The sequence below is a fragment of the Mobula birostris genome, chromosome 4 (assembly GCF_030028105.1).
Source record: "Mobula birostris isolate sMobBir1 chromosome 4, sMobBir1.hap1, whole genome shotgun sequence".
NCBI classification, from domain to species: domain Eukaryota; kingdom Metazoa; phylum Chordata; class Chondrichthyes; order Myliobatiformes; family Myliobatidae; genus Mobula; species Mobula birostris.
Genome location: NC_092373.1, coordinates 84,131,073 through 84,144,909, shown reverse-complemented (window position 1 = coordinate 84,144,909; position 13,837 = coordinate 84,131,073). Strand labels below are relative to the sequence as shown.

General features: G+C 41.1%; 1 protein-coding gene across 4 annotated transcripts in view; it reads left to right on the top strand.

The window, feature by feature from the left end:
* Nucleotides 1-13,837, top strand: part of yeats2 (YEATS domain containing 2) — a 173,507-nt gene that overhangs the window by 119,344 nt on the left and 40,326 nt on the right. For all 4 annotated transcript variants that reach the window (XM_072255690.1, XM_072255691.1, XM_072255692.1 and 1 more), the window contains 3 exons: nt 4,063-4,224; nt 7,538-7,653; nt 11,021-11,161. In XM_072255690.1, coding sequence (XP_072111791.1) covers nt 4,063-4,224; nt 7,538-7,653; nt 11,021-11,161 — 419 coding nt within the window. The remainder of the gene's footprint in view (nt 1-4,062; nt 4,225-7,537; nt 7,654-11,020; nt 11,162-13,837) is intronic.

Below are 13,837 nucleotides of genomic sequence, written 5' to 3'. Positions count from 1 at the left end.
TTGTCTCATCCTTAGGGAAGCTACCTTGTTGAAAATTAGTATCTTAGTAGAAGTACAATGTCTCTCCCATTCAATCACCACATTAGTCTCAGCAAGCTTATAATGTTCTCAGATAAATGCTCAGACACTTTCAAAGTCTCAATTAAATCTGCTCATTACAGGTCCTCCCCAGATCAGAAATGCCCAACTCTACAGCCCATGTATGTGACAGAACATTTGGGGGATGGATAGATTTGTTAGTTGCTGCAGGGTTGCAGGCATCTTCTCCTCTCTGGGAACTCAGATCAGCATGACACTTCCAAATTGCAAACTACAGTGGATCCCGGTTAATTGTGCCATCAGTTAATCTGTTTATTTGGAACAAATTTTAAAGAATAAAAACTAAATTGCAAAAATGGCTGTGATTCCTTTTATTTAATCGGGACACCATGCTGCAAGAGACTGTTCCCTACAGTTTCTAACTCACTTCAGTCGTGTACACCTGCGTGGCCATTAGACACTACTCCATGCTCAGAGCGGTCAGTTGTTAAATAGTGTCAGTTGCATGTGTTTGTGTTCAAAAAGCAGTGACTTTGTCACTGATAGTTGGCAGGAAATAAGCAGAAAAACAACTTGGAACTGTTTTGCTCACAGTGGTTTCAAACATTCAGGTTTGATGTTGCCAGAAATGTCTGGGAATGAAAATGAAGTAATTTCACTACTTCAACAAGTCAGGAATTATGAAGAATTTGAAAGTATTGACAATCTTCTTGAATGTTGCAATAAAAATGAAGATTTGGATGATGCAATTGTCTAAAGCATTGTATGAAGGCAGTCCATTATCTGCACTAGGTGTCTACGCAGATTTTGTTCATTTACGGTCAATCATAAGAACGCAGCAGACAAATTCCTCCATCTATCACTGTTAGGAGCTAATACACAGTTTTATTGTACTATAGAGGCATTGTAGTATTGTAATTTGTTCTGTATTTCATTTAAATACATAAATTGTTACTCCTACTGTATTTACATTATGAAAGAGTTTGAAGGAACAGGATTCATTAAGTCTGATGTGATCTGACTCCTTATTTGCAATAGGACATTTTGTTGTCATAAACTATGTTGGACATATTTGAACTGTTCGTTTCTTTTCTGACACAAAATAAATTAGTTTATTCTTTCATTAAGTTAAAATGCCATTGCCTTATCAGCATGGCAGTTACTGCACAGCTATGACAGGGGATTCTACGAACAGCTTCTAATATTTTCATTTTCTTTCTTTTATTTTTTATCTATGTAAGTCTTTATTGCCTAATCAACAGGTCAAATTAAGCCCCTGCAATATTCCTTGCCTAACTGTGAATGGTGGTGTGCAATTGAAAAGTTAATGGAAAAAAGCTCAGCAAATATTCTTATTAATAATGAAGGTAGGGCAACTCTATGGCTGAAGCACTCAAAACTGAATCCAACCAGAAACATTATATAGATGATCGATTTTGATCCTGTCCTGAGATTTTCCCTATCAGAGAACCCAATCTACAGCCAATTTGATTCACTCCAAGTAATGTCAAGAAAAAGCTGAGAGCATTGGATATTGAGTAATCCATTGCACTGGAGACCTGTCCTTAACACTGGCGTCTACCGGGTCTTGTGGAAGATTGCCCTGGCATATCCTGTACAGAAAAATAAAGACATATCCAGTCTGGCTAATTAGCATTCAATTAGTCTAAACACCATTATCATCTGAAGTTATTGCTAGTAATTCTATTGAAGAGAACACATTCATCAATATTCATTATATTCTTTTTACAACAATACTGAACTTTCCATTACCTGATAAACTCTCCACAATAGCTCTAGCAAACCTGCCCAAAAGGGATGTCTTCCTAGTCTGTTGAGATGCAGCCTGATTGCCCTGCTTCCCACCATTGCCATCGCTAGATCTGGCCTAAATGTCCCAAGGTTTAAGCGCACTGTCCTCCATTACCCCTGCAGCCACACTTTCATTTGAATTATAACGCAAACAACAGGAATTCTGCAGATGCTGGGAATTCAAGTAACACACATAAAAGTTGCTGTTGAACGCAGCAGGCCAGGCAGCATCTCTAGGAAGAGGTGCAGTCAACGTTTCAGGCCGAGACCCTGACGAAGTCCTGACGAAGGGTCTCGGCCTGAAACATCGACTGCACCTCTTCCTAGAGATGCTGTCTGGCCTGCTGCGTTCACCAGCAACTTTTATGTGTGTTATTTCATTTGAATTATCATTGTTTCTGTACCCACTGCTATATAGGACAAGCAATAATCTTGTGATTGCTATTTTTTTGAGATCCTGCCTTATCATTTGCCTATCTCATAAAATTTGTTTACTAGACCTCATCTTTCTTTCTAACTATGGTGTACTACCCATGTGGACCAAAACCTCTGGTTTCTTTCTCTCTCCTTCTAAAAATATCCTGGAGCATGGCATCAGAGGGGCAACATTCCTTTTTGGAGTCTTACCCACGACCATAGAATTTGTGTTTTCCCCTAACTTTCACTCTCGTGACCTCTTTACTTCTTCCCCATACAGCTGCAGCCATGATATCTGTATGAGAAAGAAAGTAAATTGGAGATTGTCGGTGGTTGCTGGCATCATTTAGCCATAGAGTGCTGAGAAGATAATATGCAACAGTCACAGAAAATTAAAAGCTCTTTATTTTGCGTTCATTAAGATTAGTAGATATTGACAGTGGTTCAGTTTGTCTAATCTAAGCTTTATTGAAATGAATATTGTTTATCTAGTTTATCTGCTGATATTATTATCTGCAACACAGAGCAGGTACAACATATAATGAGCATGATCATGAGCCTTATTACAAATGCAGGGGAAACCGATACAGTATGATAACCAGCCAACACGTGGCCTGAAAAGCAGTTGGAAAGTCCCATCTCAGGTTCATGAATAAAAGGCATATAATTGACAAAAGTTTCATAAATAGAAAACTGAAATAAGATTTTACTGTACAAGATAGTCTAAGAAGCCACTGATACTTGGGTGAGATAGTTTGAATAGGAAGTATGTGAGTGAGGTAGTGACAGCAATCTTATTAAAATATTAGAATGTCAATATGGAAAAGAAATATAATCCCTTTGTTTTGAGAATATTTAATATTTTGCCATACCAAGTCGATTTATGTAGAGATGATTTTTGTTCTCATTCATTCAGGGAGAGATTATTAACATACGGAGAGAGCCTTGGAGCTTCATTTGGTATTCCGTACACACTTATTGAGAAGTTTCATAATAAGAACCTTATCCATTACATTAAAGAAACATAGAAACATAGAAAATAGGTGCAGGAGTGGGCCATTCGGCCCTTCGAGATGCACCGCCATCAGTATGATCATGGCTGATCATCCAACTCAGAACCCTGTACCAGCCTTCCCTCCATACCCCCTGATCCCTTTAGCCACAATGGCCATATCTAACTCCCTCTTAAATATAGCCAATGAACCGGCCTCAACTGTTTCCTGTGGCACAGAATTCCACAGATTCACCACTCTCTGTGTGAAGAAGTTTTTCCTAATCTCGGTCCTAAAGGGCTTCCCCTTTATCCTCAAACTATGACCCCTCGTTCTGGACTTCCCCAACATCGGGAACAATCTTCCTGCATCTAGCCTGTCCAACCCCTTTAGGATTTTATACGTTTCAATCAGATCCCCCCTCAATCTTCTAAATTCAAGCGAGTATAAACCTAGCCAATCCAGTCTTTCATCATATGAAAGTCCTGCCATCCCAGGAATCAATCTGGTGAACCTTCTTTGTACTCCCTCTATGGCAAGGATGTCTTTCCTCAGATTAGGGGACCAAAAGAAAGTGTTCTTTACGACTGCCTGTAGAGTGTCAATAGGAACATTTTACAATCTGAAGCTGTTTAAGTCTTTCAGTTATTTATGCAGTGTATTTGATTTTTTTCAGTGAGGTCTATTTATATTTAAATATAATTAAACCCAATTCTCTGATGCATCAACATCATATCAATCAGCATAAAGATAGACTGTATATGAAGTACAGACATTTCTGATGATACTTTCTGTTCTTTAGTTATGGCCACGCTGCAGCTTCCAGCAACCAACTTGGCCAACCTGGCCAATCTGCCCCCAGGGACCAAACTCTACCTAACGACCAACAGCAAGAACCCCTCGGGCAAAGGCAAGCTGTTATTGATACCCCAAGGAGCGATTCTGCGGGCTGCCAATCCAGCAGGTAAGATGTCAACGCAGACTATTTCTTTGTTATGTTTTCATCAAACTCCAAAGTAGAATTGCACCACCCACCTGGACGTTCATTTGGCCTTTTCTATACCTCTCATGGTTATACATACCTTTATAAGATCATCCTCACCCTATCACCATCCTATCCAACTTGTAACTTAAGCTGCCCAGTTCTGACAGCATCCTTACACCTTTCCTTCCCAGTTTAATGACATCTTTCCTATAGTTAGGTGACCAGAACTGCACACAGTACTCCAGGTGTTATCGCACCAAAGTCTTGTACAGATGTCACATGATAAAGTACAGCTCTTGTACTTAATCCCCTTACCGATGAAGTCAAGCATGCAAAATGCCCGTTTCATCACCCTGTCTACTTGTGTTGCTATTTTCACAGAACTCTGTATGTATGCCACTTGGTCTGTCTATTTTGCGGAATCTCCAACACCCCACTACTATGTCAATCCTGCCCTGATTCAACTTCCCAAACTGTAACAGTCTGCACTAGACCAATTTAAATTACATCTGTCATTTCCACTTAATCTAGTCCCTGTAGTAATCTTAGATAACCTTATTCTCAAGGCCCTGATAAACATGTGACAGAGTGAGAAATCATTTGAATTTTAGGAGAGTTGGACAGATATTTATATATTAAGGGTTTCTTAGAACCAAATTGTATTACCTGGAACTGTGCAACTCCTTAATGGAAATAAAGTGTTGCTAATTTTTTATCCCATGCCATTCCACCCCCCCCCCGCCCCACTCCGTAATCTACTGACCTGATATTAAGCAGTGGACAAGAAAGATAAATGCAATGAAAAAATTTATTTGGCTGATTCAAGTTTAGAGGGTTAGCATCAATAAATGTTGTTCCTGAAGAGCAGCTGCTACAGAAATTAGAAATGAGTGATATGCTCCAAATTGGCCAAACCAAGGACAGATATCTGCTCTCTTAGGAGATGTTTGGGGTCATAATTAACTACAGTGCACTTTCTGCACAGGTGTGTATTCTGTATTGTGCCACAAGTCACAGGGTTATTAACACTGACATGTGAGGTTGGTTATTCTTAACTGGCTATGCTCACAATATGACCTCAAGGTTTTGGCAACTCCTGCACCATGTTATCTCATCTCAACCCACATTGTCACATAGATTGTCACCAGATCTCATCTACATTCCAGACCAACTTGCCAAGTTCACCTCCCTATATCCGAATTCTAATCCTTGCATCCCAATCCCATCACTCCACATTCATTCATCTCATCTTTTCACTCTCCATTTTACCGTCTTCAAACATTTCAGCTTTTCACATCCCAACCCCCAGCTCACCACTCCCTGCATCTTCATCCCAACACAACCTCCAAACATCCTACCCCACATCTTCAAACATGTTACATCCCCGGTTTCACATCTGCAGTTAACTTTGTGCCACTAATCAATGAGCCAAATCCTTTTCACTTAATTCCTTGCAAATTGAAGTCTTAATCTCCCAGTTCCTAAGATATACTCCAGTTAACCAGTTGAATGAATATTTCTCTTGTTTCTGACAAGCTGGTAGTTGCCATCAATGCATCATTTGGTTCTAATTGGGTTCAAACCATAGAGATTAAAATTCACTATTATTCTCTCAATTCACACATAAAGGCAGCATTTCTGTTGCATCAAATTCAAACGGCTTTATTGCAGCTCCCCAGTTCGCATAGTTGTATTGCATAGTTTTATTTAGCTTTGTAAATCTGCCATGTCCAGTGCTGCGTGTGGAAAAAACAAGAACATTTACAGAAGAGCATAGCAGAATGGGTGGCCCCTCAAACCTTCCCCATCATTCAATATAATCATGGCAGCTCTGTCCCCAGCCTCGTCTCCTCTTCTGTACCAGTTCCAATGGCCCTCAATTTTCCAGTCTTTCAAAAATGTACCTACCTCCTATAAAATACTTCTAATGATCCAGCTTCCACAACCTTGTGGGGAAGAGAATTCCAGAGATGCACCACTCTCTGTGAGAAGAAATTTCTCCACACCTCCTTTCTAAATTGCCCTCTTGTAAGCTGTGTGCTCTCATCTGAGGTTTTCCCACAGGTGAAAACATCTCAACACCTACTCTGTCATTTCCCCCCGCCCCACTCGGATTATCTATGTATCAATAAGGTCTTCCCTCTTCTTTTAAACTTCAAAGACCATGGCCCCCCTTCCCTTTGTTTAGCCTCTCTTGCTAAGGCATTTTCTTCACCTCAGGAATTAGCCTGATGAATCTCCTTTGGACTGCTTCCAATGCCACTATATTTATTTCAGCTAAGGAGACCAAAGCTATGTACATTATTCCAGGTAAGGCTTCACTAATACCATGTGCAATTGTAACAAAAATTGTGGATTCCCTTATTGTGTTGGGTCCATGACCTCGCCATATGAGTGTTTGGATTAGGGTACCGCTTTGATGAGCACTTTCTCTCTGTCTGCTGCAAAAGGGAAGATTTTCCCATTTCAATTCGTCTTGCCATTCCCATTCTGATGTACTGTATCTGTCTATGGCCTCCTCTACTGCCTCATTGAGGCCAAACTCAGGTCAGAGGAGCAACACCTCGAATTCCATCTGGGTCGCATCCATCCTGATGGCATGAACATCAATTTTTCTAACTTCAAGTAATCAACACCCCCCCCCCCCCCCCCACTTTTTCCATTCTCCATTCTGGTTCTCTTCTCTCTTCTTCTCTCTCCATTCTGGTTCCTCTTCTCCTTGCCTGCTCTTAACTCAGTCTGGTTCCCCTCCTCCTTCACTTTTTCCAAGGTCCATTGTCCTCTCCTGGGATTCCTCCTCCTTCAGTCCTTTACTTCTTACACCTATTACCTCACAGCTACTTACATCAACTCCCCACTGCCCCACTCACCCACTTCCCCCTCACCTGGTCTCACCTATCACCTGCCAGCTTGCTGAGTTCCTCCATCATGTAGTGTGTGTTGCTCCCAACTTTCCTGTATCTTGGATTTCCTCACTCTGGTTTGTCCAGCCCTCCTGTACAGACAAAACCCTGCTGTTAACTGAAAAATGCATTTGGAAGTAATCCTCTGAGTGGGGATTTGTGGAAGATGCAATCTGGAATGAATGATTTCAGTGCTAAAATTTCGTAAGATGTCCCTTTAAATGACTTATCTCAGTGAATATAACAGCTGTGCTGATCTTTAGTCTGACACAACAAATAGATGTCAAGCAGACCTTATCATTTATCTTTGCTGCCCACATAATTACCTGTAAATCTGAGCAGTTTTTCTGCTGAATTTGGTTAACCATGTGGCATTGTTTGTTTAACAGGACATCAGGTTCAGGGGACATCACCGAACACAACTGGTAGCATTCAGGGCACTGTGGTTGGTGGGTTGCCACAGCAACTGGGCTACACCTCATATATCCTCAAGCAGACGCCGCAGGTTAGTCCCAGGAAACTGCCTCCCATCAGCATCCACTTGTGTTGTTGAAGTCCACTGTGGAAGAAACTAGAGGCACAGTCCTGAAGAAGGGTCTTGGCCCAGAATGTCAACTGTTCATTTTCATGAATGTAGTCTGACCTGCTGAATTTCTCCATCATTTTGTGTGTGCTGCAGAGCGCTTTAGGTTTATTAGGGCTGTGGTTGGCTAGCCTCGGAGCAGGAGAATGCCGTTCAGTCCTTAGAACTTATATGATTGACTGGATGAACCAAATGCTTGATTCGATGCTGCTTAAATGTTGTCAGTGAGCGTAAAGTGTAAGGAGAATGAAATAATTGTTACTCCTGATCTGATGCAGCACAAAAAACACAAGATAATGAACCACATTAATAAAAAAACAATAAATATAAGCACATATGGACATATGAATAGCTTATTTACATAGATTGCTTGTAAGTCTATAAAGTGACTCTGGGCACAGGAGCGTGTACATAGATTACAGGAAATGATAAAGTAGTGGTGTTTGGGGATGTGGAGGGGTGTCTTAATGAGAGGAGATTTTGATCAGCCTTGCTGCTTGGGGAAGTAAATACTTCTGAGTCTGGTGACCTGGTGTGGATGCTATGTAGCCTCCTCCCTGATAGGAGCGGGACAAACGGTCCATGAGCAGGGTGGGTGGGATCCTTCTTGATGTTACTGGTTCTGATGTTACAGGGTGTCAAGGCCTGTGAAACAAAAACAAGTGAATAAAGTTGAAGTACCGATCAATCAGAATATAATCGAATGGCAAACAAGAGAAAATCTGCAAATACTGGAAATCCAAGCAACACACACAAAATGCTGGAGGAACGCAGCAGGCCAGGCAGCATCTATGGAAAAAAATACAGTCGACGTTTTGAGCTGAGACCCCTTCAATAATCTGTGGACGTGTGTCCTGCTGAAGGGTCTCGTTCTGAAACATCGACTGTACTTTTTTACATAGCTGCTGCCTGGCCTGCTGAGTTCCTCCAGCATTTTGTGTGTTTTGCTCTAACTGAATGGCAGACTAACTTCAGGGAGCTGAGGGGTCTACGCGAGCAGATATACCATACCAGTCTTCAACTGGAATAAAGCAGAGACCGTGTTCTGTGAAAAACCATAACCATAGAAACCATAGAAACTACAGCACAGAAACAGGCCTTTTGGCCCTTCTTGGCTGTGCCGAACCATTTTCTGCCTAGTCCCACTGACCTGCACACGGACCATATCCCTCCATACACCTCCTATCCATGTATCTGTCCAATTTATTCTTAAGTGTTAAAAAAGAACCTGCATTTACCACCTCGTCTGGCAGCTCATTCCATACTCCCACCACTCTCTGTGTGAAGAAGCCCCCCCCCAATGTTCCCTTTAAACTTTTCCCCCCTCACCCTTAACCCATGTCCTCTGCTTTTTTTCTCCCCTTTCCTCAGTGGAAAAAGCCTGCTTGCATTCACTCTATCTATACTCATCATAATTTTATGTGCCTGTATCAAATCTCCCCTCATTCTTCTACACTCCAGGGAATGAAGTCCTAACCTATTCAACCTTTCTCTGTAACTCAGTTTCTCAAGTCCCGGCAACATCCTTGTAAACCTTCTCTGCACTCTTTCAACCATATTAATATCCTTCCTGTAATTTGGTGACCAAAACTGAACACAATACTCCAGATTCGGCCTCATACAACTTCATCATAACATTGCAGCTCTTATACTCAATACTTTGATTAATAAAGGCCAATGTACCAAAAGCTCTCCTTACGACCCTATCTACCTGTGACGCCATTTTTAGGGAATCTTGTATCTGTATTCCCAGATCCCTCTGTTCTACTGCACTCCTCAGTGCCTTACCATTTACCCTGTATGTTCTACCTTGGTCTGTCCTTCCAAAGTGCAATACCTCACACTTGACTGCATTAAACTCCATCTGCCATCTTTCAGCCCATTTTTCCAGCTGGTCCAAATCCCTCTGCAAGCTTTGAAAACCTTCCTCACTGTCCACTACACCTCCAATCTTTGTATCATCAGCAAATTTGCTGATCCAATTTACCACATTATCATCCAGATCATTGATATAGATGACAAATAACAATGGACCCAGCACTGATCCCTGTGGCACACCACTAGTCACAGGCCTCCACTCTGAGAAACAATCCTCTACTACTACTCTTTGGCTTCTTCCATTGAGCCAATGTCTGGTCCAATTTACCACCTCTCCATGTATACCTAGTGACTGAATTTTCCTGACTAACCTCCCATGTGGGACCTTGTCAAAGGCCTTACTGAAGTCCATGTAGACAACATCCACTGCCTTCCCTTCATCCACTTTCCTGGTAACCTCCTCGAAAAGCTCCAATAGATTGGTCAAACATGACCTACCACACATCAAGCCATGCTGACTCTCCCTAATAAGTCCCTGTCTATCCAAATGCTTGTAGATTCTGTCTCTTAGTACTCCCTCCAGTAACTTACCCACTACCGACGTCAAACTTACCGGCCTATAATTTCCCAGATTACTTTTCGATCATTTTTTAACAGCGGAACAACAAAACAATGAAGGGAAAGGAGAGATATGGATGATGCACAGGAGATGGATATTTAGTATAAGTTGCCATCAAAATTTGACGCAACATTGTGGGCCGAATGGCCTGTCCTGTGCTGTACCGTTCTTTGTTCTATAAGCCACTGATTTCCAGAAGCTTAAATTCATACTCTTGAAATGTCAGGTAGTTTTTAGGTAGAATTATAAAAATATATATTCATATGTGAAATGCTTCATTTGAAATTATGTCTGCTCAAAGGTCAGCTTTCATTCACATGCAATGTGAGAAGTAAGTGTCTGCAGCATTGGCCTTACATGAAAAGGCAGGTGGAATGAAACAACACAGAAAACAGGCCCATCCTGCCTGTGATTGTTCTTTAAAAGAGCTACCTGATTAAAACAAACTTCATAATAGCCTGGGAATTTTTTTTCATTTTGAAAGTTACCATTAAATTTGCTTGCACCTCCTTTTCATACAATCATAATTTTCTCAGTGAAAAATAAAATCAAATCTTCAGGTCTCTGCATTTTTCTTTTACCATTTATTTTAGATTATTCCCTCTGCCAGTGGAAAATGTCTCCTATCATGATTTTAAACACTTGTTTAAATCTTCTTGTAACCAACTCTATTCCAAGAACTCCCCTGAAATGACTGTATTCATATATTCTCTTGGCCATCCTGTAAATGAATCTTCTCTTATCCTGTAAGTGTGAAAATTTAAGCCCAATTCTGGTTTTTTTTCATCTTGTTAGAAGCTGAATTCCTCACCTTCAAATTGTTTGTGCTGATTGCAGCTTTTCTACTTCTAGGGCACATTTTTGGTGGGCCAGTCGGTTCCTCAAGCCTCTGTGAAACATGGACCCGGTATAACAGCGCAAGGACCGCCTTCCACAAGTTCCCACCAGCAATCGATTAGAGTATCCACTGCCCAAAAAGCTGTATTTGCACAGGTAAATGCTGCCCTCTGGCAAATCAACAAGACTGAGGTTTTCTAAATCATACCTGAATCCTTGCTTGAGATACAAGAACATTTATAGTTGGAGGACTGAATTGATCTGGGAATTATCCTTAAGGGGAAAAATTTCCCCAAGAGTGAGGCGTAAAATGGAATGAAAGAAATGTAGGGAAAACTTACGGCATATGTGTGAAAGGCAAAGCATGTTTTATGGCCTATCTGTAAAGATAGACACACAAAAAATTGTGAGGGGTCCTGGTTGCAAAATGTGGAGAGGAAGTTTCTTCTTTTGGAACACTCTAGAATGATTGATCATTGTTTAAAATCAAAAGGTCATCTGTTTAAGGTAGCGATAAGGCAGAATTCTTTCTCAATGAGGTTTGTGCACCTTTGTAACTCTCCTCTTTAGAAGAGGGTGATAAAAGCATAATCCTTATATGACCACCACCCACTTTGTCTTTCTCTTACCTGTACCCTCAATACCCTCAATATTTAAAAAAAAACCCAACCCCTTAATCAATGGCTCTCTATGTTCCTCCTCCACCTCAAGATGAAAAACAGCCCTTCTCATTGTCAGTGCTTCTGATTGAGGACCTCCCGACCTTTGAACATGTTACAGGGTCATCTCTACAGCTGGCTGGGTTGCCTTTCCTGATGTCCATGAACAGAACTTATGGCTCCCCAGAGCCAGATTCCTTTCCCCTTTAACTTCGAAAAGCAGGCTTCCTGAATCATTGCTCTCCATGGCTGGCCTAATTTCTAGACGCTCATTAATGTGATTAGCTCCTGTGAACCTCATTGCTCCACCCAAGTTTAGCTGGCCTGTGGCTAAATCCCTGAGACTGTTCTTCTAAGAAATGCACCAGATAGTATAATTTCAGTTGTTGATCACAAATGAATTTTGATGGGGTGGGTTAGCAAAGAAAGCACTTGCTGCTTCTCTGCATTAATGCATTTGTGTGCATCCTGAAGTGCACTGTAATTTCTCGGCCATAGAAATTTGATAGAGAATTATTGTTGTCATAGTCATTGAAGTGCTAAGTCAGTCACATTTTCTCTCTTCCAATGTGAAAGTAGCTGGTCACTATATAGCTTCTTCCACCCTCTCCACCTCTTTCAAGTCTGTGTGGGGAACTGAACATGGTTTAGTATGCCTGGCTGTCCCATTTGAGCATTAGGTTCGAAAAGATTATTGACCTGAAACATTAATCCTGTTTCTTTCTCCACAGAGGCTGCCTGTCCTGTTTGGTATTACCAGAATTTACATTTTTTATTTCAAAAGTTTCTGCAGTTTTTTTTAAACAGTCGAGCAAGATGATGTTTGGGATAGTGATTTTTGTCCCAACAAAGTGAAATTTGTGTCCAGCAAAGCCAATAGAGTTGATGACAAAGTGTCAAGCCTCAAGCATAAATGAGGTTATGTAATATAGTTTGCCTTCACAGAGTGAAGCAATCTGAATATTTTTTTGCCTCTTGTCCAAGTGTGCATTATTATCATCCCAGTTAAATAGTTATTATTTTTGGCTAATTTGCCTCATCTTGTTTTTGTCCAACCTTTTTTTCCACTTCTAATAGTTCAAAGTAAATTATCAAAGTATATATATGTCACCATATGCAACCCTGAGATTCATTTTCTTGCAGGCATACATAGTAAATCCAAAAAACACTATAGAATCAGTGAAAGACTGCACCCAACAGGATGGACAAACAACCAATATGCAAAAGACAACAAATTATGCAAATAAAATAAAGGAAAAAAATTAATAAATGAATATCAAGAACATGAGATGAAGAGTCCTTGAAAGTGAATCCATAGGTTGTGGGAACAGTGAAGGGGTGAGTAAAGTTATACCCTGTTGTTCAAGAACATGATAGTTGAGGAGTAATAACTGTCCCTGAACATGGTGATGTGAGTCCTGAGACTCCTGTACCTTCCTCCTGATGGCAGCAGCGAGAAGAGAGCATAACCTGTGTTGTGGGGGTCCTTGATGATGGATGCTGCTTTCCTGTGACAACGCTCCATGTAGATGTGCTCAATGGTTGGGCAGGCTTTACCTGTGATGGACTGGGCCGTATCCGCTACTTTTTTAAGAATTTCCGTTCAAGGACATTGGTATTTCCATATCAGGCCGCGATGCAACCAGTTAATATACTCTCCACCACATAACTATAGAGTTTTGTCAAAGTTTTGGGTGTCATGCCAAATCTTCACAAAGTTCTAATGAAGTCGAGGCACTGCCATGCTTTCTTCACAATGGCACTTGCATGCTGGACCCAGGACAGATCCTCTGAAATGATAACATCATGGAACTTAAAGTTGCTGAGTTGCTGACCCTCTCCACCTCTGATCCCCGATGAGGGATTCATGGGCCTTCAGTTTCTTCCTCCTGAAGTCAATAATCACACGCTTGGTCTTGCTGACGTTGTTGTGGCACCACTCAACCAGATTTTCAATCTCCCTCCTATATGCTGACTGATGACCACCTTTGATTTGGCCTATGACAGTGGTGTCGTCAGTAAACTTGAATATGGTGTTGGAGCTTTGCTTAATATAAAGTGAGTAGATACGGGGGCTAATCACATAACCTTTTCATTCACCTGTGCTGATGGAGATCGTGAAGGAGGTGTTGCTAATCCAAACTGATTAGGGCCTGCAAGTGAGGAAATTGAG